The 27,521-nt window shown below is 46.1% G+C and overlaps 1 protein-coding gene across 1 annotated transcript in view; it reads left to right on the top strand.

Moving 5' to 3' along the window:
* Positions 1-27,521, top strand: part of HOMER2 (homer scaffold protein 2) — a 73,795-nt gene that overhangs the window by 32,258 nt on the left and 14,016 nt on the right. The window contains exons 2-6 of the mRNA XM_056865679.1: positions 5,820-5,976; positions 17,476-17,607; positions 23,282-23,374; positions 25,208-25,347; positions 25,977-26,133. Of these exons, the coding sequence (XP_056721657.1) occupies positions 5,820-5,976; positions 17,476-17,607; positions 23,282-23,374; positions 25,208-25,347; positions 25,977-26,133 (679 nt within the window). The remainder of the gene's footprint in view (positions 1-5,819; positions 5,977-17,475; positions 17,608-23,281; positions 23,375-25,207; positions 25,348-25,976; positions 26,134-27,521) is intronic.

The raw sequence follows: 27,521 nt of genomic DNA, 5'->3' as shown, positions 1-27,521 counted from the left end.
GGTAAGGAAATAAGTACAGGAGAGGCTAGTATAACCAATTAAACACAGCTGGTGTATAACAAGGTGTATTGGGTGCATTAAATGACAAACAACAATAACAAAGACAAGAAACTATATACAATACTCTATGAATAGTCCACCAGGGGTACTAGTATCACAAGTTCAAGGATGTGTGAGTAGGGAGGAAATCTTCATAACAAAGTAGCAAGGGAGACGATCGTTTCTGTTTTCTTCAGCCCCGTTTAGTTGAAGTCATATCAATTACAAAAATATTCCATACTCCATACTTCGGGATACATTCCTGAAGGGAATGGCTGAACCTGTCTGTACAACTATGTTTTTGAAATGATGTATCCTGAATTGGAACCTTTTTACTTATATTCTACATAGTTTTTTCATCCCTATGGGAGTATGGAATATTTTTGTAATTGATATGACTTCAACTAAACAGGGCTGAAGAAGAATAGAAACGATCGTCTCCCTTGCTACTTTGTTACGAAGATTTCCCTTGCTACTTCGTTATGAAGATTTCCTCCCTACTCACACGTCCTTGAATTTGTGATATTAGTACCTCTGGTGGACTATTCATAGAGTATTGTATATAGTTTCTTGTCTTTGTTATTGTTGTTTGTCATTTAATGCACCCAATACACCTTGTTATACACCAGCTGTGTTTAATTGGTTATACTAGCCTCTCCTGTACTTAGTACCTGGAGGTTGGCAACCCTACTGTCGGCTGGAGATCAGTTGTAATAGCAGGAGATCTCCAGCTAGTACCTGGAGGTTGGCGACTCTACTCATAGTTCCTTTCTCAAAGTGCTCTCTTTCTCTTTAAACTTGCAGCTTTAGTCTTCTTTTCCTGATCTGTGTGTGTTTAAGTTTTGAAAGTAATTTTCTATTCGTATACAATTTTGGTCCTTTGTTTGTCCCCCCCCCCCCACAATTTTCAATATGGACATATTTATTATGGCGCTATGTGGCCTAGTTTCAAAAAAAAAGGTGCTGTGATTGCAAAGGAAAGCTTCCTGTCCCTGATTATCAGTCTTCTTTCTGCTATGCCTTGGAGAGAGACACAAGGTAGACTCCTACCTTTCATTTGCTGACTTTGCAAGGCCAGCAGGAAGAAATGCTGTGTCTCTTACGTGCTTTGGGGGAAAGTAATGGCAGAACGCTCTGTTTTGTTGACTCCACTATGTATCCTGGGGTCAAGGCAGTCATTTTCATTGCCTTTGGGAGCCAGGGTACCATTATCAGTTCCTTCATTTCTGGCTCAGGCCTCAACATGAGCATTTGTGGATTATGCACAGATAGAGTTGCCAACCTCCAGGTTGTGGCTGGAGATCTCCCACTATGACAACTGATCTCCAGGCAATAGAAATCATTTTCCTAGAGAAAATGGCAGCTTTGGCAATTTGATTCCATGGCATTGAAGTCCCTCCCCTCTCCAAACCCTGCCTTCCTCAGACTCCACCCCCAAAATCTACAGGTATTTCCCAACCTGAAGCTGGCAATCCTATGCACAGATGGCATCAATCATGCCAGGTTGGTTAGGGCTAAGAGTAGACTGCCTTTATAGAACCAAACTGAACATTTTGGCTGCCATACCATGTGAAATCTGGCAAACGTCCACATACCTTAGGGTTGCCAAGTCCCTCTTTGCCACCAGCGGGAGGTTTTTGGAGTGGAGCCTGAGGAGGGTGGGGTTTGGGGAGGGGAGGGACTTCAATGCCATAGAGTCCAGTTGCCAAAGCGGCCATTTTCTCCAGGTGAACTGATCTCTATCGGCTGGAGATCAGTTGTAATAGCAGGAGATCTCCTGCTACTACCTGGAGGTAGGCAACCTTAACATACCCGGAAAAGTCAACATTGTAGAATTGTCATTTGTAAGACCTTATTAAAAATCTCCATCAGGTATGGGGGTAGGCCTTGAGTGTAATATCTGTAAGCCTGACTCTGTCAGATGCTGATTATAAAAATGGTGAAGGAGTACATCATTTTGGAAACTGAAGCTCCTAGGTAGAATTGCCATGTGTTCCCAGCCCACTCTCTCTTTTTTCTTAATTGGGTTTGCAGTTTTTAAACTCTCTTTCTTGCCCTGGCATCAGGAAGCGTAGGTTGCTCGGAGAATACGGCTGGAGAGAATTAATTAGCAAGGGCTGGTTGGGAAAAAAGTTACAAGCTGGTAACCGTTTGTGCTTGAGAGCAGAGGCCACTGTGATAGGCTTAATTTTTTTTTTTTTTTTGTGATTAGTCATGGTAACCTTTGTGTACCTTGGAGTACCAGACTCCTATATTTGTTTAAATCTTAAGATGTTGCATCCAGGGTGAGTCATAGGAGGAAACTGACGATAAATGTCAGGTTTTTTTGGCATTTTGATCATCTGAATTGCCTGTATCAGCAGTTGCCTTGGTACATTTTGATGACTGCTTATGCAGTGTTGTATGGATAAAAGTGTAGAATGAATGTCAATGTGTGAAACTAAAGCTTATTAATGAAAGTATTTGTATGTGTGTAATTTCTGTGGTTCAGGGGCTGTGGCTCAGTGGTAGAGCATCTGCTTGGCATGCAGAAGGTCCCAGGTTCAATCCCGGGCATCTCCAGTTAGAGAGACTAGGCAGGTAGGTGATGTGAAAGACCTCTGCCTGAGACCCTGGAGAGCCATGGAGAGGGGCTGTGGCTCAGTGGTAGAGCATCTGTTTGGCATGCAGAAGGTCCCAGGTTCAATCCCCGGCATCTCCAGTTAAAGGGACTAGGCAGGTAGGTGATGTGAAAGACCTCTGCCTGAGACCCTGGAGAGCCGCTGCCGGTCTCAGTAGACAATACTGACTTTGATGGAACAAGGGTCTGATTCAGTATAAGGCAGCTTCATGTGTTCATGCCCAATGCTTTGTCACTCTCTAACATGGCCAAGAGACACACCAGGGTGTGGTTTTTCCCTCTTGCCAACCTTGATGGACTTTTTAATTAAAAGAACACTTGGTATGTTTGCTTGGAAGTGACCACTGAAGAAAGGCAGAGAGATGCTAAATTGAGGGGGCAAGAAGACATTTTAATTCAGAAATGAAACATAAGGTGGTTACTGCAGGGAGAAGAGTCGTTTTACAAAGAGTCAGTGTGGTGGTGTGGTTAAGAGTGGTGGTTTGGAGCAGTGGAGTCTGATCTGGAGAACTGGGTTTGATTCCCCACTACTCCACATGAGCGGAGGCTAATCTGGTGAACTGGATTTGTTTCCCCACTCCTACACACAAGGCCAGCTGGGTGACCTTGGGCTAGTCACACTCTCTCAGCCTCACCCACCTCACAGGGTGTCTGTTGTGGGGAGGGGAAGGTGATCGTAAGCCGGTTTGAGTCTTCCTTAAGTGGTAGAGAAAGCCGGCATATAAAAACCAATTCTTCTTCTAAACATTTTATCCAGGGGGACTGATCTCTGTACTCTGAAGATGAGTTGTCATTCCAGGAGATCTCTAGGCCCCACCTGGAGGTTGGCAACCATATGCTATTGCCACAGTATCAGCAGTATACATTGCAAGTTGGCCTGTGTAATTATGCAAATATGAGGTGAAAGGAAAATGGCAAGAATAGCTGGAAGGCTGCTTTTTCATACAGTTCCTATTCTGGGTGTACACCCAGGGCTAAACCAATGTGCAGAACGCTGTGGCTTCTCTAACGCAGGGAATTCCTTTGCGCTGGGAAGCTTTTTGCATTTTGTGGCTGAAATGCATGGTTTATTGCATCGAGAAACTCATTCCACACCACTTGACCTTAGATGTGTGCGTTGGCGTTGGGGGCTGCTCTTTAGAACCGGGAGAGGAATGGAGACGGATTTCCTCATGCTGTGTGGCTGGCAGTTACACCTGAATGCATTAATCATCTTGATGCGCTATCCCACCCATTTAGAAACCTGCGTGGTATCTTAAAGTAGTACTTTTTTTTTGCATTACTAGTATCTGCATAAGTAAGATTAGAGAAGCTCCTCCAGAGACATACCACGTGCAGCAGATTAATTCTGCATTTAACCATCCAATGTGCATTTTGTCATTTAAATTAACCAGAATCAGGCCATTTGCCTGTTTTCGCTGCTACTGTAAGCCTTTTGTTACGACGTTTAAAAATTGCTCCTGTTTATCCTGAAGTTGTTGGGTTCTCAGTTTTAATTAATTTTAATCTATTTGTTTATATCACCATCAGGTCCCACGGGCTCATAGTGGCTTTCAGCAACTTTGTCAACATTTATCTCTGTCCCCAAAGGCTCCACTGTCTTAAGTTTTAAATTTGGACGGGCAGAGAGAACAAAGCAGGGCAAACTAAAATTAGTAATTTCTTTCTATTTGCTGTCTCTTCCTTGGGGGTGCTAATCTCCTTATCCCTCAATAAAGCTCTTGAGCGTGCTGGGTGACTTTTCTTTCTCCCAATTCGCAGATTGCAAATACGGCACTTGAAGTGAAATAACTAAACAGGAAATCATAATGTGATCATGGAAGGCACATCATGGGATATGTCTCATGGGAGTGAAATAGAATTGTAAGCTAGCTGGGGGGTTTTCTGGTTTGCTGAATCTCTTTCCCTTCCCCTGGCAGATCTCTAAACAAAAGCATTGCTTTGGGGAAACGGGAGCTATTCCTGGCCATTTTTGCATGGTCAATTTTGATGTTCCCTCAAAGCTCTTTTTTAAAATGCGACTTTAAAAATGCCTATTCACGGTCCCGCCGCAAAAGGAGAAATTCCACCCCTCCCACTCACCTGCTCCTTTGTTCCTGTTTGCATAGCCATTAGCATGTGCATAGCTAACATGCCTCTGCTGTTTTGCATGGTTCCTTGAGGAGGATTCTTCCCGGCAAACACCAAAGGTCGCGTTAAATGGGCTCTTTAGTAATGCGAAGCAGATATGCGCTGGCAGTCACTTCCGGAATGACAATTCAGCATGCAAAATTCAAAAAAATATGCCGGGCAATTCAGCCTGGAACGTGCTGCTAATTATCATGCAAAAATGGCCATGTGGTTTGGTCTCTTGGACTTTCACACTGTCTTCCTGAGAAGTCTGTTTGGGTACCTCCATGAGTATTTTCCCAACATGCGATCCAAGGAGTGTAAGGTGTGGTTTAGGGTGTGCTCTTGGTTAATGCGGGGCCACAGTGAGACTGGTTAATCTAGTTGTACCCCATGGGAACTGAGTGAGAACCCTAAAATGCCCAAGAACCCTCTGCAAGGCAGAGGAGTTTTGTGACAGACGCGCTGCGGTATAACTTGGCAGGTGACTTGATGTGCAAAGAGTACGTGTGTGTGTGTGTGTTAAGTGCCGTCAAGTCGCTTCCGACTCATGGCGACCCTATGAATCAATGTCCTCCAAAATGTCCTATCTCTGACAGCCTTGTACTCTGAAGACTTAGTGTTTGAAAATTAGGGTATTGCTTAACTAGAAAGAAGAGGTGCGTTACAAAACTTGTGGATTTGCTAAGGGGGACAATCCATGTAGAAAAAGGAGCTGACTTGTTTAAGCAGCAGTGTTCGGCTATTCATAAGCTCATGGGAAACTTAACAGAAAGAAATTGCTTCAGGAGCGGTTTTTGCTTAGGGGGCCCTTGGCTGCGAGGAGCTGAAATGTCAGATGTGGCTCAGAATAGATATAAGAGAGCTGCCTTGAATGGTAACTTTACTTCTTTGCTCTCCCACTTAGAATTCCAGATTTTATCTCATCGCGGACTGTTAACATTGGGTCCGACTTGATCCATGCCGCTTGGTCAAGGGCAAGACCTGCGCCACATTTCATCCTTCACAGACTCATGACACATTCCATTTCTCCTGTCCTTCCCTATTCCAGAGAGCAGCCCATCTTCACCACCAGAGCGCATGTCTTCCAAATTGACCCCGCCACCAAGAAGAACTGGGTTCCTGCCAGCAAGCAGGCCGTAACTGTTTCCTACTTCTATGACAGCACAAGGAACAGCTATCGGATAATCAGTGTGGATGGAGCCAAGGTAGGAGGTTGGCACCGAGGCGCCTTGCCAAATGTCAGCGAAGGGGGAGGGGGAACGGGACGAATGCATGTGTTGCAGAGTCATCACTAGATTCGCCCTGGCACCGCGAGCTGGTGTTTACAGGGAAATCTGAGTATCCTCTTGATCACAAAAAGCATGTGCGCATTGGCAAAGAATAATGGCCATGTGGACATGGATACGTGGGATGAACACGTGGAGCTGCCTTATTCTGAATCAGACCCTCGGTCCATCAAAGTCAGTATTGTCTGCTCAGACTGGCAGCAGCTCTCCAGGGTCTCAGGTAGAGGTCTTTCACATCACCTCCTTGCCTAGTCCCTTTAATTGGTGATGCTGGGGATTGAACCTGGGACTTTCTCCATGCCAAGTAGATGCTCCACCAATGAGCAAGAGGTAGCTCAGTGACTGTTCTGGCAGTGCCAACTCTTGTGGCGATAGAAAAGCTTAAGGGGTTACAAATCTGATAGGTATGTGGATGGGAGACCACAGATGGGGCCCGATGCAGGCATTAAATACTGGACAATCCTGTGGCTCAGCTTAAGAGTAATTACTCTGCATCCTGTGCTCTCCCAATATCACAATTAAAAGAATATTAATGTAGTAACAGGCCCTGAATTCATGAACACATGAAGCTGCCTCATACTGAATCAGACCCTTGACCCATCAAAGTCAGTATTGTCTACTCAAACTGGCAGAGCCTTTCTAGGGTGTCAGGCAGAGGTTCTACTTCCTGGTCCTTCCTGGAGATGCTGGGGATTGAACCTGGGACCTTCTGCATGCCAAGCAGATGCTCTACCACTGAGACATGGCCTATCCCCATGAAGCTGTCTTATACTGAATCAGACCCTTGGTCCATCACAGTCAATATTGGTCTACTCAGACCGGCAGCGGCTCTCCAGGGTCTCAGGCAGAGGTCTTTCACATCACCTACTTGCCTAGTCCTTTTAACTGGAGATGCCGGGGGTTGAACCTGGGACCTTCTGCATGCCAAGCAGAGGCTCTACCACTGAGCCACAGCCCCTCCCCTGGATGGTCCAGGCTAGCCTGGTCTCGTCAGATCTCAGAAGCCAAACAGGGCGGCCCCTGGTTAGTATTTGCATGGTAGACCACCAAGGAATACTAGGGTCGTTGTGCAGAGTAAGGTAATGGCAAACCACCTCTGTTAGTCTCTGGCCTTGAAAACCCTACTGGGTTGCCATGTTGGCTGCGACTTGATGGCACTTTACATACCATGTAGTAGCAGAGAACAGAGCTCAATTAGCAGCAACAATGGCCACTTCCACTCAAGTCTTAGGCAACACCATTGCTGACCATCAATCATGATGTCATTCCCAGCGATTCTCCCGTAGCACCCATTTCTGTAATGTGCCTGTGTGTGTGTGTGTGTGTGAAGTGCCATCAAGTCACAGCTGACTCATGGCAACTGACTCATGTCTCATGCTGACTCATGCTGTAACCTCCCTGTGCTTCTGGATCTGTGTTTAATGACACCCTAAAGACTAAATCCCAAAGAATCCCCGTGGCACAGAGCAGTAAGCAGCTATATTATAGTCAAAAGCTCTGCTCGCGACGTGAGTTCAATCCCAACGGAAGTCGGTTTCAGGTAGCCGGCTCAAGGTTGACTCAGCCTTCCATCCTTCTGCGGTTGGTAAAATGAGTACCCAACTTGCTGGGGGTAAAGTGTAGATGACTGGGGAAGGCAATGGCAGTCCACACTGTAAACATATTCTCCCCCATGGGTCAGGAATGACCCGGTGCTTGCACAGGGGACCACCTTTACCTTTAAAGACTAAATCCTAGGCTTAGGACTGTGAATCTCTGTGAAGACCTCTGTTTCGTTTTACGATTACAAGCTAACACTTTCTGTAACGGAAAGATTATTTTCTGTAGTAATGGGGGAATAAGGCTTGGTTTTTTAAAAAATACTTCTGCCCCATTTTAGCTCAATGCCCTTTTGGTTGAATCTTCAAATAAAACACCCCCCATGGGGGGAGGTGCAGGCTTGAGATGCCACAGAAAAAGCGCCCCACCTACCTCACAGGGTATCTGTTGTGGGGAGGGGAAGGTGATTGTAAGCTGGTTTGAGTGTCCCTTAAAAAGAAGAGTTGGTTTTTATATGCCAGCTTTCTCTACGAAGGGAGACTCAAACCGGCTTACAGTCATCTTCCCTCAGCACAACAGATACCCTGTGAGGTAGGTGGGGCTGAGAGAGTTCTAACAGAGCTGAGGCTTGCCCAAGGTCACCCAGCTGGCTTTGTGTGTAGGAATGGGGGAACGAATCCAGTTCACCAGATTAGCCTCCGCCGCTCATGTGGAGGAGTGGGGAATTGAACCCAGTTCCCCAGATCAGACTCCACTGTTCCAAACCACTACGCCATGGTGGTAGAGAAAGTTGGCATATAAAAAACCAACTCTTCTTTTTCTCTCTTCTTCAACTCCCATGGCTACTGAGAGCAATATGTTGAAGAGCTCCTGGGGAATGCATTGAATTATTGAGAAGCAATTTTGTTTATCGGCTGATATAGAATAGCCTAAAGTGTTTTGACCTTAAAAATTGTTCAGCACCCAGGTCTGCTTCTGTAAAGTGCACCTGGCTGTCATTCTCTCTTTCCTTTTCACCAGTGGTTCTTTGCTGCTGTGAACTTGAAGGAAGCGAAGCTTCTCGGAGAGGGGAAACAGAATACGCTCGCATAATTAGGGCTGATACCGTAATTCGTGTTATGTTCGGCAAAGGTGAATTAATGTTCATCGTCATGTTCTGTGGCAGTCCCACACGGTACTGCGGAGGGACAGGGCAGAAAATTGAGTTTTAAGCTTCTAGAAGATTCAGTGTCTTTGGAGCCCTCCTCCTCTCCCCCACCCCCACAGCCATCTCTAGCCGAGAACCGAGCTCCTTCTCGCCCGAACAGTATATAGGATTGCCAACCTCCACATGGGGTCTGGGGATGTCTAGGATTATAGATTGTGCATTTTAGTCTCCTAAAGCAAATCTAGTTTTGATGAGAAAATATCCATTGCACATAATTCTGTTTTCCACCAAACTTCCATTGTTAAAAAAAAATAATCCAGGGGAAAAATTTGTTCCTGCCACTGATTCAACGTGGTTAAGAGCAGTGGTTTGGAGCAGTGGAGTCTGATCTGGAGAACCGGGTTTGATTCCCCACTCCTCCACATGTGCTGGAGGCTAATCTGGTGAACTGGATTGGTTTTCCCACTCCTACACACGAAGCCAGCTGGGTGACCTTGGGCCAGTCACACTTTCTCAGCCCACCCACCTCACAGGGTGTTTGTTGTGGGGAGAGGAAGGGAAGGTGATTGTAAACCGGTTTGAGTCTCCCTTAAGTGGGAGAGAAAGTTGGCATATAAAAACCAACTCTTCTTCTTCTTCTTCAACATTTTTGTCATATCTCTATAGACAAGTGCCCAGGCTAGCTCAATCTGAATTTGCTGAAATGTACATTTATAATGCATGCTGCGGTGCCAGACTTGAGCAGCAAGTGGAACACAGACAGGATGCTGCTGCTGCAGTTGTCTTGTTTGTGGGCTTCCTAGAGGCACCTGGTTTGCCACTGTGTGACTTGATGGGCCTTGGCCTGATCCAGCAGGGCTTTTCTTGTGTTCTTATGAGCATGCCTGTTGTATTGGGTGCTGTGGAACACAGGCAGAATAATGCTGCTGCAGTCGTCTTGTTTGTGGGCTTCTTAGAGGCCCCTGGTTAAATCTTGTGTGAACAGTCTTGATGGGCCTTGGTCTGATCCAGCCGGACTTTCCTTAAGTTCTTATGGAGGATGGGGCTATCAGTGGCTACTAGTCAAAATGGATATTAGACATGATGCATACCTATTCTCTCCAGTATCAGAGGAGCATGCCCATTAGGTGCTGTGGGACACAGGCAGGATAATGATGCTGCAGTTGTCTTGTTTGTGGGCTCCCTAGAGGCACCTAGTTGGCCCCTGTGTGAACAGACTGCTGGCCTTGGTCTGACCCAGCAGGGCCTTTCTTATGTTCTTATGCTGTGAGCACTCTTAAAACCTTTTAGAGGTCTTCATCGATTAAAATCGACCTATATTATTATGCCTTCAGAAACAATGGTGACCTAAAAGAATGCAGATTGAAAAGAGCGTAAGACGTTACCTCCTTCGTGGTGGTCCCTGTTGCAAGCAGTCTACTGGGGCTTTGCACCTATGCAAAGGCAAAATTATGCATGGTTTGGAAAGAGTGGACAGGGAGAAGCTTTTCTCCCTCTCGCATAATACTAGAACGCGGGGTCATCTGTTGAAGTTGAAGGGCGAGAGATTCAAAACTGATAAAAGGAAGTAGTCAAAAAGGGCAAGAGTCCAGTAGCACCTTAAAGACTAACAAAAATATTTTCTGGTAGGGTATGAGCTTTCGTGAGCCACAGCTCATACCCTACCAGAAAATATTTTTGTTAGTCTTTAAGGTGCTACTGGACTCTTGCCCTTTTTGACTACTGCAAACAGACTAACACGGCTACCCACTGTGATAAAAGGAAGTATTTCTTCACACAACACATAGTTAAATTGAGAAACTCCCTGCCCCAGGATGTGGTGATGGCTGCCAACTTGGGAGGCTTTAAGAGGGGAGTGGACATGTTCATGGAAGAAAGGAGTATTCATGGCTGCTAGTAAAAATGGATACTAGTCATGACCCATACCTATTCTCTCCAGAATCAGAGGATCATGCCTATTCCATTAGGTGCTGTGGAACACAGGCAGGATGGTGCTGCTACAGTTGTCTTGTTTGTGGGCTTCCTAGAGGCACCTGGTTGGCGACTGCTGGACTTGATGGGCCTTGGTCTGATCCAGCAGGGCTTTTCTTATGTTCTTATGTTACTCCCACCGGCAGCGGCTCTCCAGGGTTTCAGGCAGAGGTCTTTCACATCACTTACTTGCCTAGTCCCTTTAACTGGAGATGCCTGGGACCTTCTGCATGCCAAGCAGATGCTCTACCACTGAGCTACAACCCCTCCCCAAAGTTTACACTCTGCAATTTGTGTATGTGTAAAGCGCCATCAAGTTGCAGCTGACTTATGGCAACCCAGTAGGGTTTTCAAGGCTAACAGAGGTGGTTTGCCATTGCCTTTCTTTGCACAGCGACCCTCGTGTTCCTTGGTGGTCTCCCATCTAAGAACTAACCAGGGCCGACTCTGCTTAGCTTTTGAGCTCTGACAAGATCAGGCTAGCCTGGGCCGTCAGGTCATAATACCTCACTAAGGTCCCTGCCTTATGACAGCCTTGGTGGACTGGGTCTCTTTTGTAATCTCCATGTGGCCCACTCACTGTGTTGGTTCAGGTGCATTTCCCAGCCCTGATTTGGCACTATGTCGAGCAAGCGTTGCATTCCTTCCCCCTCTTGTGTGCTCTGATTTAGTGGGTGGCTTCCTGGTTTTAGCACCCAAGGCAGCTCACTGGCAAACTGCAGCTGCTGCTGGCATTCTAAACTGGGATGGCAAATTGGCTCCAAACCAAATTGAATCAGAGCATGCTGGATGGGGTGGAGGCATGAGACATAGGGCTTGTTCCCAGTGAGCACCGCTGAGATTTGGACCAGTATTTTCCCAGCCCCCTTGCGATATCCACCTACCTCTAAAAGCAGTCAGAGAGGGAGTTGCTCACACAGTTAGGGTTGCCAACTTCCAGGAATAAAGAAAGAGGATGCAAGACTTTGTGCCTATGAACAATTGTTGTGCTGTTAATGAATTGCAATTCTACACTCTGTTGTTATATTGTATGCATGTGTTTTTCTGGACTTTGCATTTGATTTATTTCTAGGCATGAAGTTAATGCCCAGTAAATATTGACTGTTTCTTTACACACGGCATATGTCTGTTTCTGTACTGTGATTTATATTGAGCCTTCGTTCTGTCTAAAACTTCCAGGTACTAGCTGGAGATATAAGGAAACACAGTTAGGACTGAAAGGCATTCTTGTCACTTTTTGGCATGCTGCAAAACACCAACGTGTCCGGCACAATCTACCTGACCAAGAACCAGGACCTTCTATCTGCGATAACTAGGGTTGCCAACCTCCAGGTACTAGCTGGAGATCTCCTGCCATTACAACTGATCTCCAGCCGATAGAGATCAGTTCAGCTGGAGAAAATGGCCACTTTGGCAATTGGACTCTATGGCATTGAAGCCCCGCCCCAAACCCCACCCTCCTCAGGCTCTGCCCCAAAAACCTCCCGCCAATGGTGAAGAGGGACCTGGCAACCCTACACACAGTGCTTCACAGGCCTTAAACTGGTGACGGTATGCAGACGAACTCTGACTGTGGCACAGGGTTAGGGATGGGAATTGTATAAACCCGCCAGTTTTACCCTGAACTCCCTTTGCCGGAGACACCAAGGCAGAGAGGCTGAATCGTCTTGCCAGCCGTTTCCTAGAACCGGTGCTTTGAAGAGCTCAGAGCAGTAATGCAATCGAGAACAGGAGAAGGAAGCAGAAATCCAATAATCACCTCGCAGAACAATACCCTCATTTATCAAATTTATTAAGCCCCTGAGTGCATGTGGTATAGGGATTCCGCTTTTCTATCTTCTCAGGCGTGGGCTTGCAAATTATTCGAAACTTCCCGGAATGCCTCCCACAGAATGCCTATCGGTATGTTGCTTTGGAAATGAGCAAAAAAAAAAAATGCATATCCTTTCAATATGCATTGTGAATATTTTTTTTCTTTAGTGATGTGAATGTAGAGGGGGAAAGAAGGGTGACGACCGCTCATCCTTTTTACAAAGTTAGGAGAAGAAGCAATTGTGTCTAAACCACAGGGAGGCAGAATCAGGATAAACAATTAGAAGAACTTCCTCAGGTTTTCAGAGCAACAAAAATCAACTGCTTGAGAAATAGCCTGTCCTTGGAGAGGTGGTGAAGCACCGCTGAGCTGAGACACAGGAGATTTCTGGTTCAAATTTCACATCAGACATGAATCCACTAGGTGGCCTTAGGCAAGCCATGCTCAGCCTCGATCCCCCCTAGGGTTGCAAACTCCAGGTTGGGGAATCCCTTCAGATTTGGGGGCAGAACCTGAGGAGGGCAGAATTTAGGGAGAGGGGAGCTCGCCAAGGATGTGATGACATCTATATCCGCCCTCCAAAGTGGCCGTTTCCTCCAGGGCAACTGGTATGTGTAGCCTGGAGATCAGTTGTAATTCAGGGAGAACATGACGAGGCCTCAACTGGAGATTGTAGTTGTTCCCCCCCTACAACATGAGGATCATAGAATCATAGAGTTGGAAGGTACCACCAGGGTCATCTAGTCCAGCCCCCTGCACAATGCAGTAAATTCACAACTACCTCCACCCCACACCCCCAGTGACCCCTCCTCCATCCCCAGAAGATGGCCAAGATGCCCTCCCTCTCATCATCTGCTTAAGGTCATAGAATCAGCATTGCTGACAGATGGCCGTCCAGCCTCTGCTTAAAAACCTCCAGGGAAGGAGAGCTTACAATAATATGTGCTTTAAAGACAGCCATAACGACTGCTTAGACAATACACGGGTAGCTCTTTGAGCATTAATACGTAATGCTTCTATTCCATGACACTGATTTTTAGAAGGATGGAGAGATGCCAGGAAGGAATGCTTTCTCTTTTCCTACGATATCCTGAAGAATATCTACTGTGGGAAGAAGGAAAAGAAGAAGAGTTGGTTTTTATATGCCAACTTTCTCTACCACTTAAGGGAGACTCAAATCGACTTACAATCACCTTCCCTTCCCCTCCCCACAACAGACACCCTGTGAGGTAGGTGGGGCTGAGAGAGCTGTGACTAGCCCAAGGTCCCCCAGCTGGCTTTGTGTGTAGGAGTGGGGAAACAAATCCAGTTCACCAGATTAGCCTCCGCCGCTCATGTGGAGGAGTGGGGAATCAAACCCGGTTCTCCAGATCAGAGTCTCCCACTCCAAACCACTGCTCTTAACTGCTACACCACGCTGGCTCTCTCACACTGGCTCTCTCATAGCTCCATGACAAAGCACTGGCTTTGCTAAGTATACTTCTGCTGACATTTTTCCACATTGGGAAATAAACCCTGTTTAATTGGACATAAAACTGGCAAACGCTGGGTAAGCCACAGAGAGGATGAAAGCGACTCCTTCTCAGGCAAGGCCCCATGGTCCGGTGTCTGCTGCATTTTTAGGATTGCCAGGTCCCTCTTCACCACCAGCGGGAGGTTTTTGGGGCGGAGCCTGAGGAGGGCGGGGTTTGGGGAGGGACTTCAATCTCATAGAGTCCAGTGGCCAAAGTGGCCATTTTCTCCAGGTGAACTGATCTCTATCGGTTGGAGATCAGCTGTAATAGCAGGAGATCTCCAGCTAGTACCTGGAGGTTGGCAACCCTATGCATTTTGCATGTCCCAAAATGAGTTCCCGGAGTCCCCACTAGGATTGCCAGGTCCCTCTTGGCAACTGGCAGGAGGGTTTAGAGGCAGAGCCTGAGGAGGGCGGGGTTTGGGGAGGGGAGGGACTTCAATGCCATAGAGTCCAATTGCCCAAGTGGTGAACTGATCTCTGTCGGCTGGAGATCAGTTGTAATAGCAGGAGATCTCCTGCTACGACCTGGCAGTTGGCAACCCTAGTCCCCACACCACTCTAACCGTTGTGCTGTGTGTGTACGCACATAAGTACTCCCTATTAAGTTGGCATTTCTGGACCAATTTAGCTCCTTTCTGTTCAGCTGTGTGCACACATACACACCAAGGAGAGAAACCTTTTCTTTCTTTGTGGGTGTGGATGTGTGCGGCAGAAGCGGAAACTCCTTTGTTCAGAACTTGATTGGCAGGGCCGCGTCTCTTTCGTCGAGGTTCAAGCTGGGTCCCCCGGTTGCTTGCCTTAATTGCAGCTCGGGGTGAATCACGCAGACTGTCACCGTCTGCTTGTTGCGCAACGAGTCCCCCTTATAAAATCTAATAAAAATCCTGGCAGCTGCAAATGGGAACTCTTTTCCAAGTATGCTGAACAAGCATCGCCCAATGTTGCAGCGGTAATCTGTGCTCCCAGAGAGACTGCCCGTAACTGTGAGTCTACATCTGAAGACCAGCAGAAACCTCAGCTGCCAGAACTAACACATCCCACCTGTTTTGAAAACTCTGGCTGTCTTTTTTCTTTTCTTTCCAGGCCTAGTTACGGGTGCTGATTTAACAGCCAGTCTCCAGGAGATTCTCTCCAGGATCAGAGGAGTTTGCCTATTATATTAGGTGCTGTGGAATACAGGCAGGATGGTGCTGCTGCAGTCGCCTTGTTTGTGGGCTTCCTAGAGGCACCTGGTTGGCCACCGTGTGAACAGACTGCTGGACTTGATGGGCCTTGGTCTGATCCAGCAGGGCTTTTCTTATGTTCTTATGTAGATCTGAAAGGCGTATATAACTGGGTCATAAAGTGGGATAGAAGCTGAAAAAAGTAAATTAAAGCAAGCTTTTTATAGCTGTTGCTGTTTTAGTGTGCGCTGCTGAGTACATAGTTTTTATTTTATGTTTTGTTTTAGAAGTTTGGAAATTGCGCTGAACTCAAACAGGACTTGGAAAATAAATATTTCAATTGAACCTTACCACTCCTTTCTAATTGTATATATCTCTGTACATTCATTCATGCAGAGGCTACCTTTGCCTTTTGGATGGACATTGGAAACGGGCCATTAATGCAATTGATTTATTTGGCGTAGTAATTTAAATGTTGAAAATAATTATGCGATGCAGCCAAAGCCAAGCACTTTTAAGCCCCTGTTGATTTCAGTAGGAGAAAAGATAAGCAGAATTCTCTCCCATTAAAATCAACTGGATTTTAAAAGTTCTTAACTGTAAAAGAGGCCTAAGTAGAAGGAGTATGCGTGCAAATTTTGTGTTTTCTTATGCTCCAGGCACCTTGCATCAGTACATCCTCGACAAGTTTCTCAACCACAGATTTAGCACTTCCATGACTCCCAAAACATTAAGTTGTGAATAGTTTATGATGAGTGAGACCTCCTAGGAGTTAAGCAGGACACAGCCCTGGAAGCGAGAAGGGTGTATGTGTGGGGAAATTATGCTGGGAAGGAGAGGAAACACAAATTGCCATCTCCCGCATGAAATTGTTCCATAGAGGCAAAATAAACCTTTTTTTGTTTTTGCTTGAAATAAATCTCAATTTGTGATGCTCGATTACTTCCACCTGTGCAAATTAAACATTCTCGTATACACAAGTTAAGACGTATGGCGTGGTTTGCATAAGTATGGTGCGATTTACAACGGAGCACGTTCAACTTCTGGGTCTGACAACTGCATCACAATCTGAGGTCTTTATTGAAAGGGGGAGGAAAAGCTTCTACTCTATCTCCTTCTGTCAGCAGATTGGTTTATGTAATCCATGATAACAAAGGAAGAGGTATTTGACCTTTTTCCCTTGGTGGCATTTCAGAGCAACTACGATACGTCTGCTGTCGAATGGTAATTTGAGGATTGATTCTGCCATCCTTCTTTAGGCATCAAAGCAGCCACTCTCTGGGTCTAGCCCACCTGACCGGGCTCGTTGTGAGGTAGAGTTGCCAACTCTGGGTTGGGAAATTCCTGGAGATCTGGGGGTGGAGCCTAGGGAGGGCAGGGTATGGGGAGGGGAGGGACCTCAGTGGGGTATAATGCCTAATAATAATAATAATAATAATAATAATAATAATAATAATGTTCAATACTTTCAGTGTTTCAAAGTTTCACTGTATAACTGGGTGCACCGGACTCATTCCTCATGACCGGGAATGCTGCTTTTTCAAAATTCCCTGTCATAGGGACTGGTTTATATGCATATTCAGTGTTTGTGTGCCGTCCTCTGGTTTTGGTGATCGTGCATAGGCATGGTTAGTGTACTCAGTCTCTGTTATTTTTCAACCAAGTTGTCGTCACGCAACGCGTAGTTAAATTGTGGAACTCCCTGCTCCAGAATGTGGTGGCTGCCAACTTGGAAGGCTTGAAGAGGGGAGTGGACATGTTCATGGAGGAGGGGGCTATCCATGGCTACTCGTCAAAATGGATACTGGTCATGATGCGTACCTATTCTCTCCAGGATCAGAGGAGCATGCCGAATATATTAGGTGCTGTGGAACACAGGCACGATGGTGCTGCTGCAGTTGTTAGGGGGCTTCCTAGAGGCCCCTGTTTGGCCCCTGTATGAACAGACTGCTGGATTTGATGGGCCTGGGTCTGATCCATCAGGGCTTTTCCTATGTTCTTAACCCACCTCTCCTTCAATCATGTCCAGATTGCAGTCCTTTAGTCTGCACTCGCTGTAGGCAATCTTTTGGCTTTGGGGAAGGATTTGACTTGCTGTTGTCTGAATTCTGTGTTGGAAGACTTGTCAGCCCCCACTGCATGTAGTTCTTGAATCTGATAATAATCAGGAGCATTTCTGATGCACAGGACGTGACATTGAAGTACAAAACCCTCTCTTAAATCCATATATTCTTGAGTGTGTATATCTTTCTTTTCTTTTCTTTTACAGGTAATTATAAATAGCACCATCACACCTAACATGACCTTTACTAAAACATCACAGAAGTTTGGTCAGTGGGCTGATAGCAGAGCGAACACCGTGTTTGGGTTGGGATTTTCTTCTGAACAACAGCTATCAAAGGTAATTGAGTTTGCATTACTTCTCCCCCTCTTCCCCCTGCCCCGTTGCTCTTTTTTCTTGTTGTAGCAAAATCTGTAATAATCTCAGTCAATTAAAAGGAGGAGCAGAAGGATCCGTTGGGAGGTGGGGATATATATATATATATATATATATATATATATATATATATATATATATATATATATATATATATATATATATATATATATATATGCTTCCATTAAAAAAACAACAGCTTGTCTAAAGAGAGATTAATCATCTGCACATAATCAATGAGTGGGCCAGAGTTTGTGGGAGGAGTTAGCATTCAACCTAAAAGCTCTGTCTTTAATTGGATCACATGGGGGCTGATTGACTTTCTTGACCGTATGAGAGATTCTCAAGACTGAGTCAGACCATTGATCCATTTCTCTCGGTATAGTTTCCTCTGACCAGCAGGGAACTTTCCAGGTGGTTGCACTGAGAGAGGCTATCCTTTTTGCTGGAGTTTCCAGGTTTTGAACACGAGACCTTCTACATGCAAAGCATTTGCTCTACCACTGAGCCACGGCCCCCTCCCAAGGCAGTGATCATGCCAAGGTAGTGGCTTATGCTCGCCCTCTTGCCAATGGAGATCTGCGGCACAGAGAGGGAGAGAGACCATCCTTTTTGCTGGAGTTTCCAGGGATTGAACATGGGACCTTCGACATGCAAAGCAGCGTGGTGTAGTGGTTAAGAGCGGTGGTTTGGAGCAGTGGACTCTAATCTGGAGAACCAGGTTTGATTCCCCGCTCCTCCACATGAGCGGCGGAGGCTAATCTGGTGAACTGGATTTGTTCCCCACTCCTACACATGAAGCCAGCTGGGTGACCTTGGGCTAGTCACACTCTCTCAGCCCCACCTACCTCACAGGGTGTCTGTTGTGGGGAAGAGGAGGGAAGGTGTTTGCAAGCCAGTTTGATTCTTCCTTAAGTGGTAGAGAAAGTTGGCATATAAAAACCAACTCTTCTTCCCTTCTCCTTCTTCTCCTTCTCCTCTTTCTCCTCCTCCTCCTCCTTCTTCTCCTCCTTCTTCTCCTCCACCGCTGAGCCACTGCCCCTCCCAAGGCAGTGGCTCATGCCAAGGTAGTGGCTTATGCTCGCCTTCTTGCCGATGGAGAGCTGAGGCACAGAGAAAGAGAGAGAGAGAACAGCTTGCCAAAGGCCACTGAACAGATTTATGGCAGATATGAGTTTGAGCAAGAGCTGCCTGGTTCACAGCACCCTGGTAGCTCTCATAGGTGTTACGCTAAAGGAGCGGCTGCAGCTTCAGATCTCGACGTTATGGCTTCCCCATCGTAGTGAGAGGCCGCCTGCTCCAACACAATTGTTGTGCGAGCACGTACGACAATTTTGTATTGCTGTAACTGAGCCCAGAGCAACATCAGCCTTGCTTGCTCCTTCCCTTTCATGTGTTGCTGTGAAACTGATCCCTCTGCAATTGGGATTTGCGATCGCTGCTCATCCTCCCAGTATTAGGCCTTCGCAGCATGGCAGGTTAGTTCAGGGTTGAGCCCAAAGCTGAAAGAAGATAGCGCCTTACTCCGCGAAATTGGGGGAATCAGGTAGCCGGTTCTTTCTGTCCTGTGGAGCGCTGTTTCAAGCCATCGCCGGAAGGAAGAATAGAGGCTGGCTGGCTTGGAGCAGAAGACAAAGCAGACGTTCTGCAGATGATTCAGAAACATGCACAGCTGGAGATGGGCTTAGACGTCTGATGGCGGAAGATAGCTCCCCCTGCTGGTGGAATCTGCGAACCAGCAGGTTGGACAACGGCAGTAGTCTATTGTACAACGTTGTCCTTGGTTCGGAGGTGGTTGTCATTCTTCCGGTCCATAAGTCACACGAACACGTGAAGCTGCCTTCTACTGAATCAGACCCTTGGTCCATCAAAGTCAGTATTGTCTACTCAGACCAGCAGCTGCTCACCGGGGTCTCAGGCAGAGGTCTCTCACATCACCTACTTGCCTAGTCCCTTTAACTGGAGATGCTGGGGATTGAACCTGGGACCTTCCGCATGCCAAGCAGATGCTCTACCACTGAGCCATGGCCTGTCTCCATGAAGCTGCCTTCTACTGAATCAGACCATCAAGGTCCATCAAAGTCAGTATTGTCTACTGAGACCGGCAGCGGCTCTCCAGGGTCTCAGGCAGGGGTCTTTCACATCACCTCCTTGCCTAGTCCCTTTAACTGGAGATGCCAGGGATTGAACCTGGGACCTTCTGCATGCCAAGCAGATGCTCTACCACTGAGCCACAGCCCCTCCCTCAGTCAGTCCTCTGTGTATAAATTATGAGTAATACAATAATGAGGCCTCTCAACAGGGAGGTTTTTTGTGATTAAGGCTTTAGGATTTTGTCCCCTTTTTGTTTTTTTCAGCATTTATTTATACCCTGCCTTTCTCCCCAAATCAACTTTCAACATCATTCTCCCATCCTCCATTTTTTCCTCAAAAAACCCATCACGGGAGATTAAGCGTCAACAATGTGCCTGGCCCAAAGTCACCCCACAACCTCTAAATGACATACTTTGAACCATGAAGAGTATTGTGTTCAGTTTTGGGCACCATAATTTCAGAAAGATGTAGATAAGCTGGAACGTGTCCAGAGGAGGGCAACAAAGATGGGGAGGGGTCTGGAGACCGTCCTCTGAGGAAAGGTTGAAGGAGATGGGTATGTTTAGCCTGAAGAGGAGAAGACTGAGAGGGGATATGATAATCATCTTCAAGTACTTGAAGGGCTGTCATATAGAGGATGGTGCCAAGTTGTTTTCTGTTGCCCCAGAAGGTCGGACCAGAACCAACGAGTTAAAATTAAATCAGAAGAGTTTCCATCTAGACATGAGGAAGAATTTTCTAACAGAGCGGTTCCTCAGTGGAACAGGCTTCCTCGGGAGGTGGTAAGTGCTCCTTCCCTGGAGGTTTTTAAGCAGAGGCTAGATGGCCATCTGTCAGCAATGCTGATTCTATGACCTTAAGCAGATCATGAGAGGGAGGGCATCTTGGCCATCTTCTGGGCATTGAGTAGGGGTCACTGGGTGTGTGTGAATTTCCTGCATTGTGCAGGGGGTTGGACTAGACAACCCTGGTGGTCCCTTCCAACTCTATGATTCTATGATTCTAAGAGCCCCATCCCTGAAAGAGGCCTTCTGCTGATCCCGTCAGCAGAGCCAAAAGTTGCTGTTCCTTATTGCCCTATAAGAGAGCAAGTGTGGTGTAGTGGTTAAGAGCAGTGGTTTGGAGCGGTGGAGTCTGATCTGGAAAACCAGGTTTGATTCCCCACTCCTCCACATGAGCGGCGGAGGCTAATCTGGTGAACTGGGTTGGTTTCCCCACTCCTACGCATAAAGCCAGCTGGGTGACCTTGGGCAAGTCATGCTCTCTCAGCCTCACCTACCTCACAGGGTGCCTGTTGTGGGGGTGGGGAAGGGAAGGTGATTGCAAGCCAGTTTGAGTCTCCCTTAAGTGGTAGAGAAAGTCGGCATATAAAAACCAACTCTTCCTCTTCCTCTTCCTCCTCCTCGTCTTCTTCTTCTTCTTCTTCTTCTTCTTCTTCTTCTTCTTCTTCTTCTTCTTCTTCTTCTTCTTCTTCTTCTTCAATACTCCCCGCTAAGGGCCTGGCAAGCAACCAACCAAGCCTCCATTTCTCACTATTACGTCTCAGTTTGCCGTTTGGGATTAACAGAATTACAGCAGTAATGATGCCCCAGTCCCCGGGAATGGAAAAGAGGAAATGTAGTTGTGGCAATAATAGTTAATTGGACCTACCGCTACGCACGAATGTGCCTGAACCTGATTTCAGTGGAGCTCAAAGCTTTTGCGAACACTTCCCCGTAGAGGCTGCTCCTCTTAAAAAGCCATTGCCTCGCCTAACTGATCTGTAGCATTAATTGCCTACACAACGCAGGAATCATGAAACTTTCATGCAGGCTAAATGTCAAGATCTATAAAAGGAGCCGCTGTTTAGAACAAACTTTTAGAAGGGAGGAGGAGAAAATGTGATTCTGTCTCTATGCAATTAGTAGGACAGGGTGGCGGGGAAGGTAATCTCCGTTGCAGAGCAGGGGTTGGAAACGCTGACCGTTGCAAACACAAGATTGTCTGCATATGTTTCATTGGCTTATGAGTGTGTCCACAGATTCAGACAACCTTCAGATAACTCATGAGCACATGAAGCTGCCTTCTACTGAATCAGACCCTTGGTCCATCAAAGTCAGTATTGTCTACTCAGACCGGCAAAGCAAAAGCAATAAGTAATTGCAGATATTCAGGCAAGTAGGTGATGTGAAAGACCTCTGCCTGAGACCCTGGAGAGCCGCTGCTGGTCTGAGTAGAAAGTACTGACTTTGATGGACCCAGGGTCAGATTCAATATAAGGCAGCTTCACGTGTTCATGTGACTTATGGACCGGAAGAATGACAACCACCTCCGAGCCAAGGACAACGTTGTACAATAGACTACTGCCGTTGTCCAACCTGCTGGTTTGCGGATTCCACCAGCAGGGGGAGCTCTCCAGGGTCTCAGGTGGAGATCTTTCACATTGGCTTTCCTGGTCCCTTTAACTGGAGATTCCGGGGATTGAACCTGGGACCTTCTGCATGCCAAGCAGATGCTCTACCACTGAGCCACAGCCCCTCTCCTCCATGAGCACCTTTCATTAGTAGGGCTGTTGGATCTCGGTGCAGCAATAATACAGCGTTTGCATGTTTCTGCTGCCTTAAATCGAGAAATAAATTCCCAAGATTTGATATCAACAAATCCATTATTCTAATGAAGTCTGGAGCCATAGAGGTTGACAGCCAAGATGTACATTCGTGGCCAGTTGCGGATGCGCACTAGAACTGTTTTCAGAAACGTGTGCTCAAATGAATATCTGCAATTACTTATTGCTTTCGCTTTCCCACAGTCATTTCCATTTGGAGTCTGATATTATTAGAATTAGCCAGATGCAAAGGGGGAGGAAGGGGAGAAAGGAGGAGGGGTCCCCTGAGAGAGGTAGCTGCTTTGGAGAGTCGGCTCGATGGCATGATGCCCCACTGAGGTCCCTCCCCTCCCCAAATCCTTGGGGAATTTCCAACCTGGAGTTGGCAATACTAGATAGAGCACCCACTTTGCATGCAGAAGGTCCCAGGTTTAAGCCTTAATATCTCCTGTTCAAGGATCTTTAGTGGCAGGGATAGGAGAGACTCCTCTCTGCTTGAGTCTCTCGAGAGTCACAATTGCCATTGTGAGCTACATGGACCATTAGTCCAGCTTGGTGTAAGGAATCTTCATATGTTTATATACATGTTTTGGCACAATTCAAGTTCCGATTCAGGGGCTGAGTCTCCAGGGAGAAATCTGAGGCTCTCTGCATCCAACTTGGTACAGTTCCTCTCCCTTCTTTGTTTATATTCAGATGTGAGCAGTACTTGTGTGTAAAAATCTACCAATAAATACAATAATGAGATTTCCCATATAGTCTGATGTCATTGTTACTGTTTGATACGGATACTCTTTCTCTCCATGCACACCCCAATTCCTGATTATTTTGGATGCCCCTAAGGGCACCAAAAGCTCTTTACTCTTTCCACACTTTAAGAACCATGTAGGTTAATTTAAGCTGGAGTAAGCTATCAGTTTGGGGCCAAGCGAATGTCATGCTTTGCATGTGCATGTTCAGTTTGCAGAGAAATTTCAAGAAGTCAAAGAAGCTGCCAGACTAGCGCGAGACAGATCTCAAGAAAAAACCGAGACATCCAGCAACCATTCTCAGGTAAGTGACTTATCCTAAACCCTTGTTTAAACTGCAGGTAGCAGATCTGCATTTTTTTTTTTTTTTTTGCCGATCAGGTTCTACCAACAAGCTTTAAAACACTGAAAATACTATTCTGAGATTAATTTCAGAGGAGAGTGAGCAAAGGTGTTTCATAAACATTCTTTTTTAAATCTGTGGCTTCCTTTTGAGGGGCTGCTTGTATGGTATGTGGCAGCCCAGAACTTCTGTGGGTATGTGTGCTAGTTTACAACCACTCCGGTCTAGTGGGATTCGTAAATGGCTGATTGAAAACCTTTCCCCATAGAAGATCTTTCCTCCTCTTCTTCAAATCATCCCTCACAGAACCATCAACTTTTATTATTTAAACTTTTATTATTTTATTATTTTAACCTAACTTTGATTTTTATTCAGAGCTAGTATTGTATCGAAATAAAATTTGATTTGGTATACAACCACTGCAGAAATGAATGGTAAAAACTGTCCCAGAACTGTACTACTTCTCACTGTAGATGGAGAGAATCAAATGTCTGAAAACGCCCCACTCCATTAAAAAAAATCCACATGCATGGAAAATGAGTTTATCCTGGTGAAGGATTATTGCCTCCTTTTCTCCATGGCACATTCATTTTCTCTGTGCAGGGATTTTTTTACATGGGAGTATTCAAAGTGAAGTTGGAACAGTTTCACCACAGGGTTTGGTTCTCTGTGTAGACCCGTCTTTGAGCTACAAGAACAAGTTATTGCTAGGGTTGCCAGGTCCCTCTTTGCCACTGGCGGGAGGTTTTTGGGGCGGAGCCTGAGGAGGGCGGGGTTTGGGGAGGAGAGGGACTTCAATGCCATAGAGTCCAATTGCCAAGCAGCCATTTTCTCCAGGTGAACTGATCTCTATCGGCTGGAGATCAGTTGTAATAGCAGGAGATCTCCAGCTAGTACCTGGAGGTTGGGCAACCCTAGTTATCGCAGATAGAAGGTCCTCGTTCTTGGTCAGGTAGATTGTGCCGGACCCGTTGGTGTTTTGCAACGTGCCAAAAAGTGACAAGAATGCCTTTCAGTCCTATCTATGTTTCCTTAGGGCTTTGTAAATCTTCCTTGTTTGCCTGCTTGGGCCTTTCTCCACCTACCCTGTTAGCCATGGGCTTAGACCAAGCATCAAGCTTCTTGAAGCAAAGGGTGGAAGACACTGAACTCCAGACAGACCTTGGAAAATCACCATTTTCCCTAGTACCTGATACATCTAGATACTTAGTCTCACCTGCGGCTTATTTTTATCATCTTGAGTCTATTAATTATAGGAAGGCCTTTACCCTTGCCAGATGCCAGGCCCTACCATCGGCTGTTTTGGAAGGGAAATATAAGAAGATCCCTAGATCAGAGAGGTTATGTCCGTGTGGAACAGGGGACGTTGAAACCATCGAACATGCACTGATACGTTGCCCATTCTACCACGAAGTTAGATCAAAGCTTATTTTTCCTCTACTTGGTAAATTCCCTAAAGAGTCTGTTGAGCTTTTGGCAAAGAAGCTCCTATTAGGAGAAGACCCTTAGCTTACGCTCCAAACTGCCAAGTTCTGCGCTGTTGCTATTAAAATGCGCAGAACTTTATTAGAAAATGATTGTTAGACTATTTTACAATTTTATCAATTTTAATATGATAATTTTAACCAGGGATTGTTTTTATTGACTTTACACCTTTATATGTACGGGCGGCCTGTGATTCTGCGGCGCAAAACTATTGTGTCTGGCACTTTTGATGTGTTGGCACATGATTGGTCAGTCGACCGTATTAATAAACTTGAAAACCTTCCTTGTTTTGTGCTATGTGTTGTACAGGAATCGGGCCGGGATACTCCATGTTCCACTCGGGCATCCAGTGTGAATGGCACAGATGATGAGAAGGCGTCACACGGCACCCCTTCAGACGCACAACTGAAGACGGAGAATGACAAACTGAAACTTGCACTAGCCCAAAGGTGAAGATGGGTTACCTGGGTGGTGGGGCTACTCTGTTACTTGGCAATAATTCTTAATCCAACCCTGTTAGTCCAGGTATAGGTTTATTTAAAACCTGCTTTCCCCCATTTTACTTACAGCATGGTAATATCGAATAGTTCCTTGTTGAAAATTTTGGCTTAAAATGTCCATCAGCCCTGTGGCGCAGAGTGGTAAGCTGCAGTACTGCAGCCAAAAGCTCTGCTCACAACCTGAGTTCGATCCCGATGGAAGACGGGTTCAGGTAGGCGGCTCAAGGCTGACTCAGCCTTCCATCCTTCCGAGGTCGGTGAAATGAGTACCCAGCTCATTGGGGGGTAAAGTGTAGACAACTGGGGAAGGCACTGGCAAACCACCCCGTAAACAAAGTCTGCCTAGTAAACGTCGGGATGTGACGTCACCCTATGAGTCAGTAATGACCCGGTGCTTGCAGAGGGGACTAACTTTACCTTAATATCGAATAGTTCCTTGTTGAAATTTTTGGCTTAAAATGTCCATCTGTGGCATATTCTAGGTAACATTATTTCCTCTCCTATTCATTGAAGGGGGTGCTTAGAAGAAGCATGGTCAAGCGAGTGTTGAAAATGTGGGCTTTTCTCTCTTTCTTTAGTTCCTCTAATGTAAAGAAGTGGGAAACAGAACTGCAGACTCTTCGGGAGAGCAACGCCCGGCTGGCTTCCGCACTGCAGGAATCCGCTGCCAGCATAGAGCACTGGAAAAACCAGTTTTCCATTTGCAAAGAAGAGAACGATCAGCTTCAGAGCAAGGTACCAGATGCAGCAAACGACAGCTCCAGCAAATTGCTGTCCTGCTGGATCCGTAACTTTTACTAGTAAGAAAACATGTCAGTCGTTACATCTTCCAGGAATGGACTGGAAAGTTAAAATGGCCCTGGAACAAGCTAGTTAGTTTTTATTTTACTGTCATTTGACCCCAAAAAATAGAACACATCTAATCAGGAGTAACATAAATTTGTAATAAAAACAGTATCAGTCAATCGAAGAGTCCACAAAATACAATATATCAATAAAATCCCATATCTAAAGAGGCAAGTAAGCTAGCTTCTGTCAAATTTTACCTATTTGTAAATTACATCCTTTCGGGCCTTATATACAGCGACACAAAATTTGGCCACACATCTCGAAGTTTGTGGGCTACTATCTTCCAGTAGTCTTTGGATACAAATTTTATCAGGTGTGTGGGTGTTAAGTGCCGTCAAGTCGCTTCTGACTCATGGCGACCCTATGAATCAATGGGCGAAAACGCATGGTTGCTTTATCCTCCTTTAATCCCTGTTTTAGCCAGGATCGAAGCACATTAGGCGAAACGCATGCGTTCGATCCTGGCTGAATCCTGGCTGAAACAGGGATTAAAGGAGGATAAAGCGATCATGCGTTTTCACCTATTGTCCTCCGAAATGTCCTATCTTTGACAGGTAGCCCTATATTATTTCTTAAAATTTCTTGAATAGTCTTAGATCTTAACTCATAATCGGCAATATAATAAGACGTGTTTGTGGGTTTCAATTTCTGGGAGCCAGCATGGTGTAGTGGTTAAGAGCAGTGGATGGAGCGGTGGAGTCTGATCTAGAGAACCGGGTTTGATCCCCCACTCCTCCACATGAGCAGCGGGGGCTAATCTGGTGAACGGGATTTGTTTCCCCACTCCTACACACAAAGCCAGGTGGGTGACCTTGGGCTAGTCGCACTCTCTCAGCCTCACCTACCTCACAGGGTGTCTGTTGTGGGGAGGGGAAGGGAAGGTGATTGTAAGCCGGTTTGAGTCTCTCTTAAGTGGTAGAGAAAGTCGGCATATAAAAAACCAACTCTTCTTCTTCTTCTTCACCATTGCACGGGCAGACTCTCTCAGAAAGAGGAATTTTTTAATATCTACCTTCTAAGACGGCCGATGGCAAAGCTCCACATCGGGTTAACGTGAAAGCCCTTCTAAATTTGTTCACCTCCAGTGTCATCAGATATGGGGCTGCCGTCATCAGGTGTCTGAACTTCTGTAAGGCTATGAAACCAGGCGGCCTTGTGAGGTCTGGAACAAGCTAAGCGGAGTGGCCCCTACCACGCTGCCAACCAGTGCTGCAGGGGACCGCTGCCTTACGTGGCCCCAACAGTGGACATTAGCCTAATAATAATAATAATAA

The sequence above is a fragment of the Euleptes europaea genome, chromosome 20 (assembly GCF_029931775.1).
Source record: "Euleptes europaea isolate rEulEur1 chromosome 20, rEulEur1.hap1, whole genome shotgun sequence".
Lineage (NCBI taxonomy): Eukaryota > Metazoa > Chordata > Lepidosauria > Squamata > Sphaerodactylidae > Euleptes > Euleptes europaea.
The sequence above is the reverse complement of the archived record's forward strand: the minus strand, read 5'-3'. Positions and strand labels throughout refer to the sequence as shown.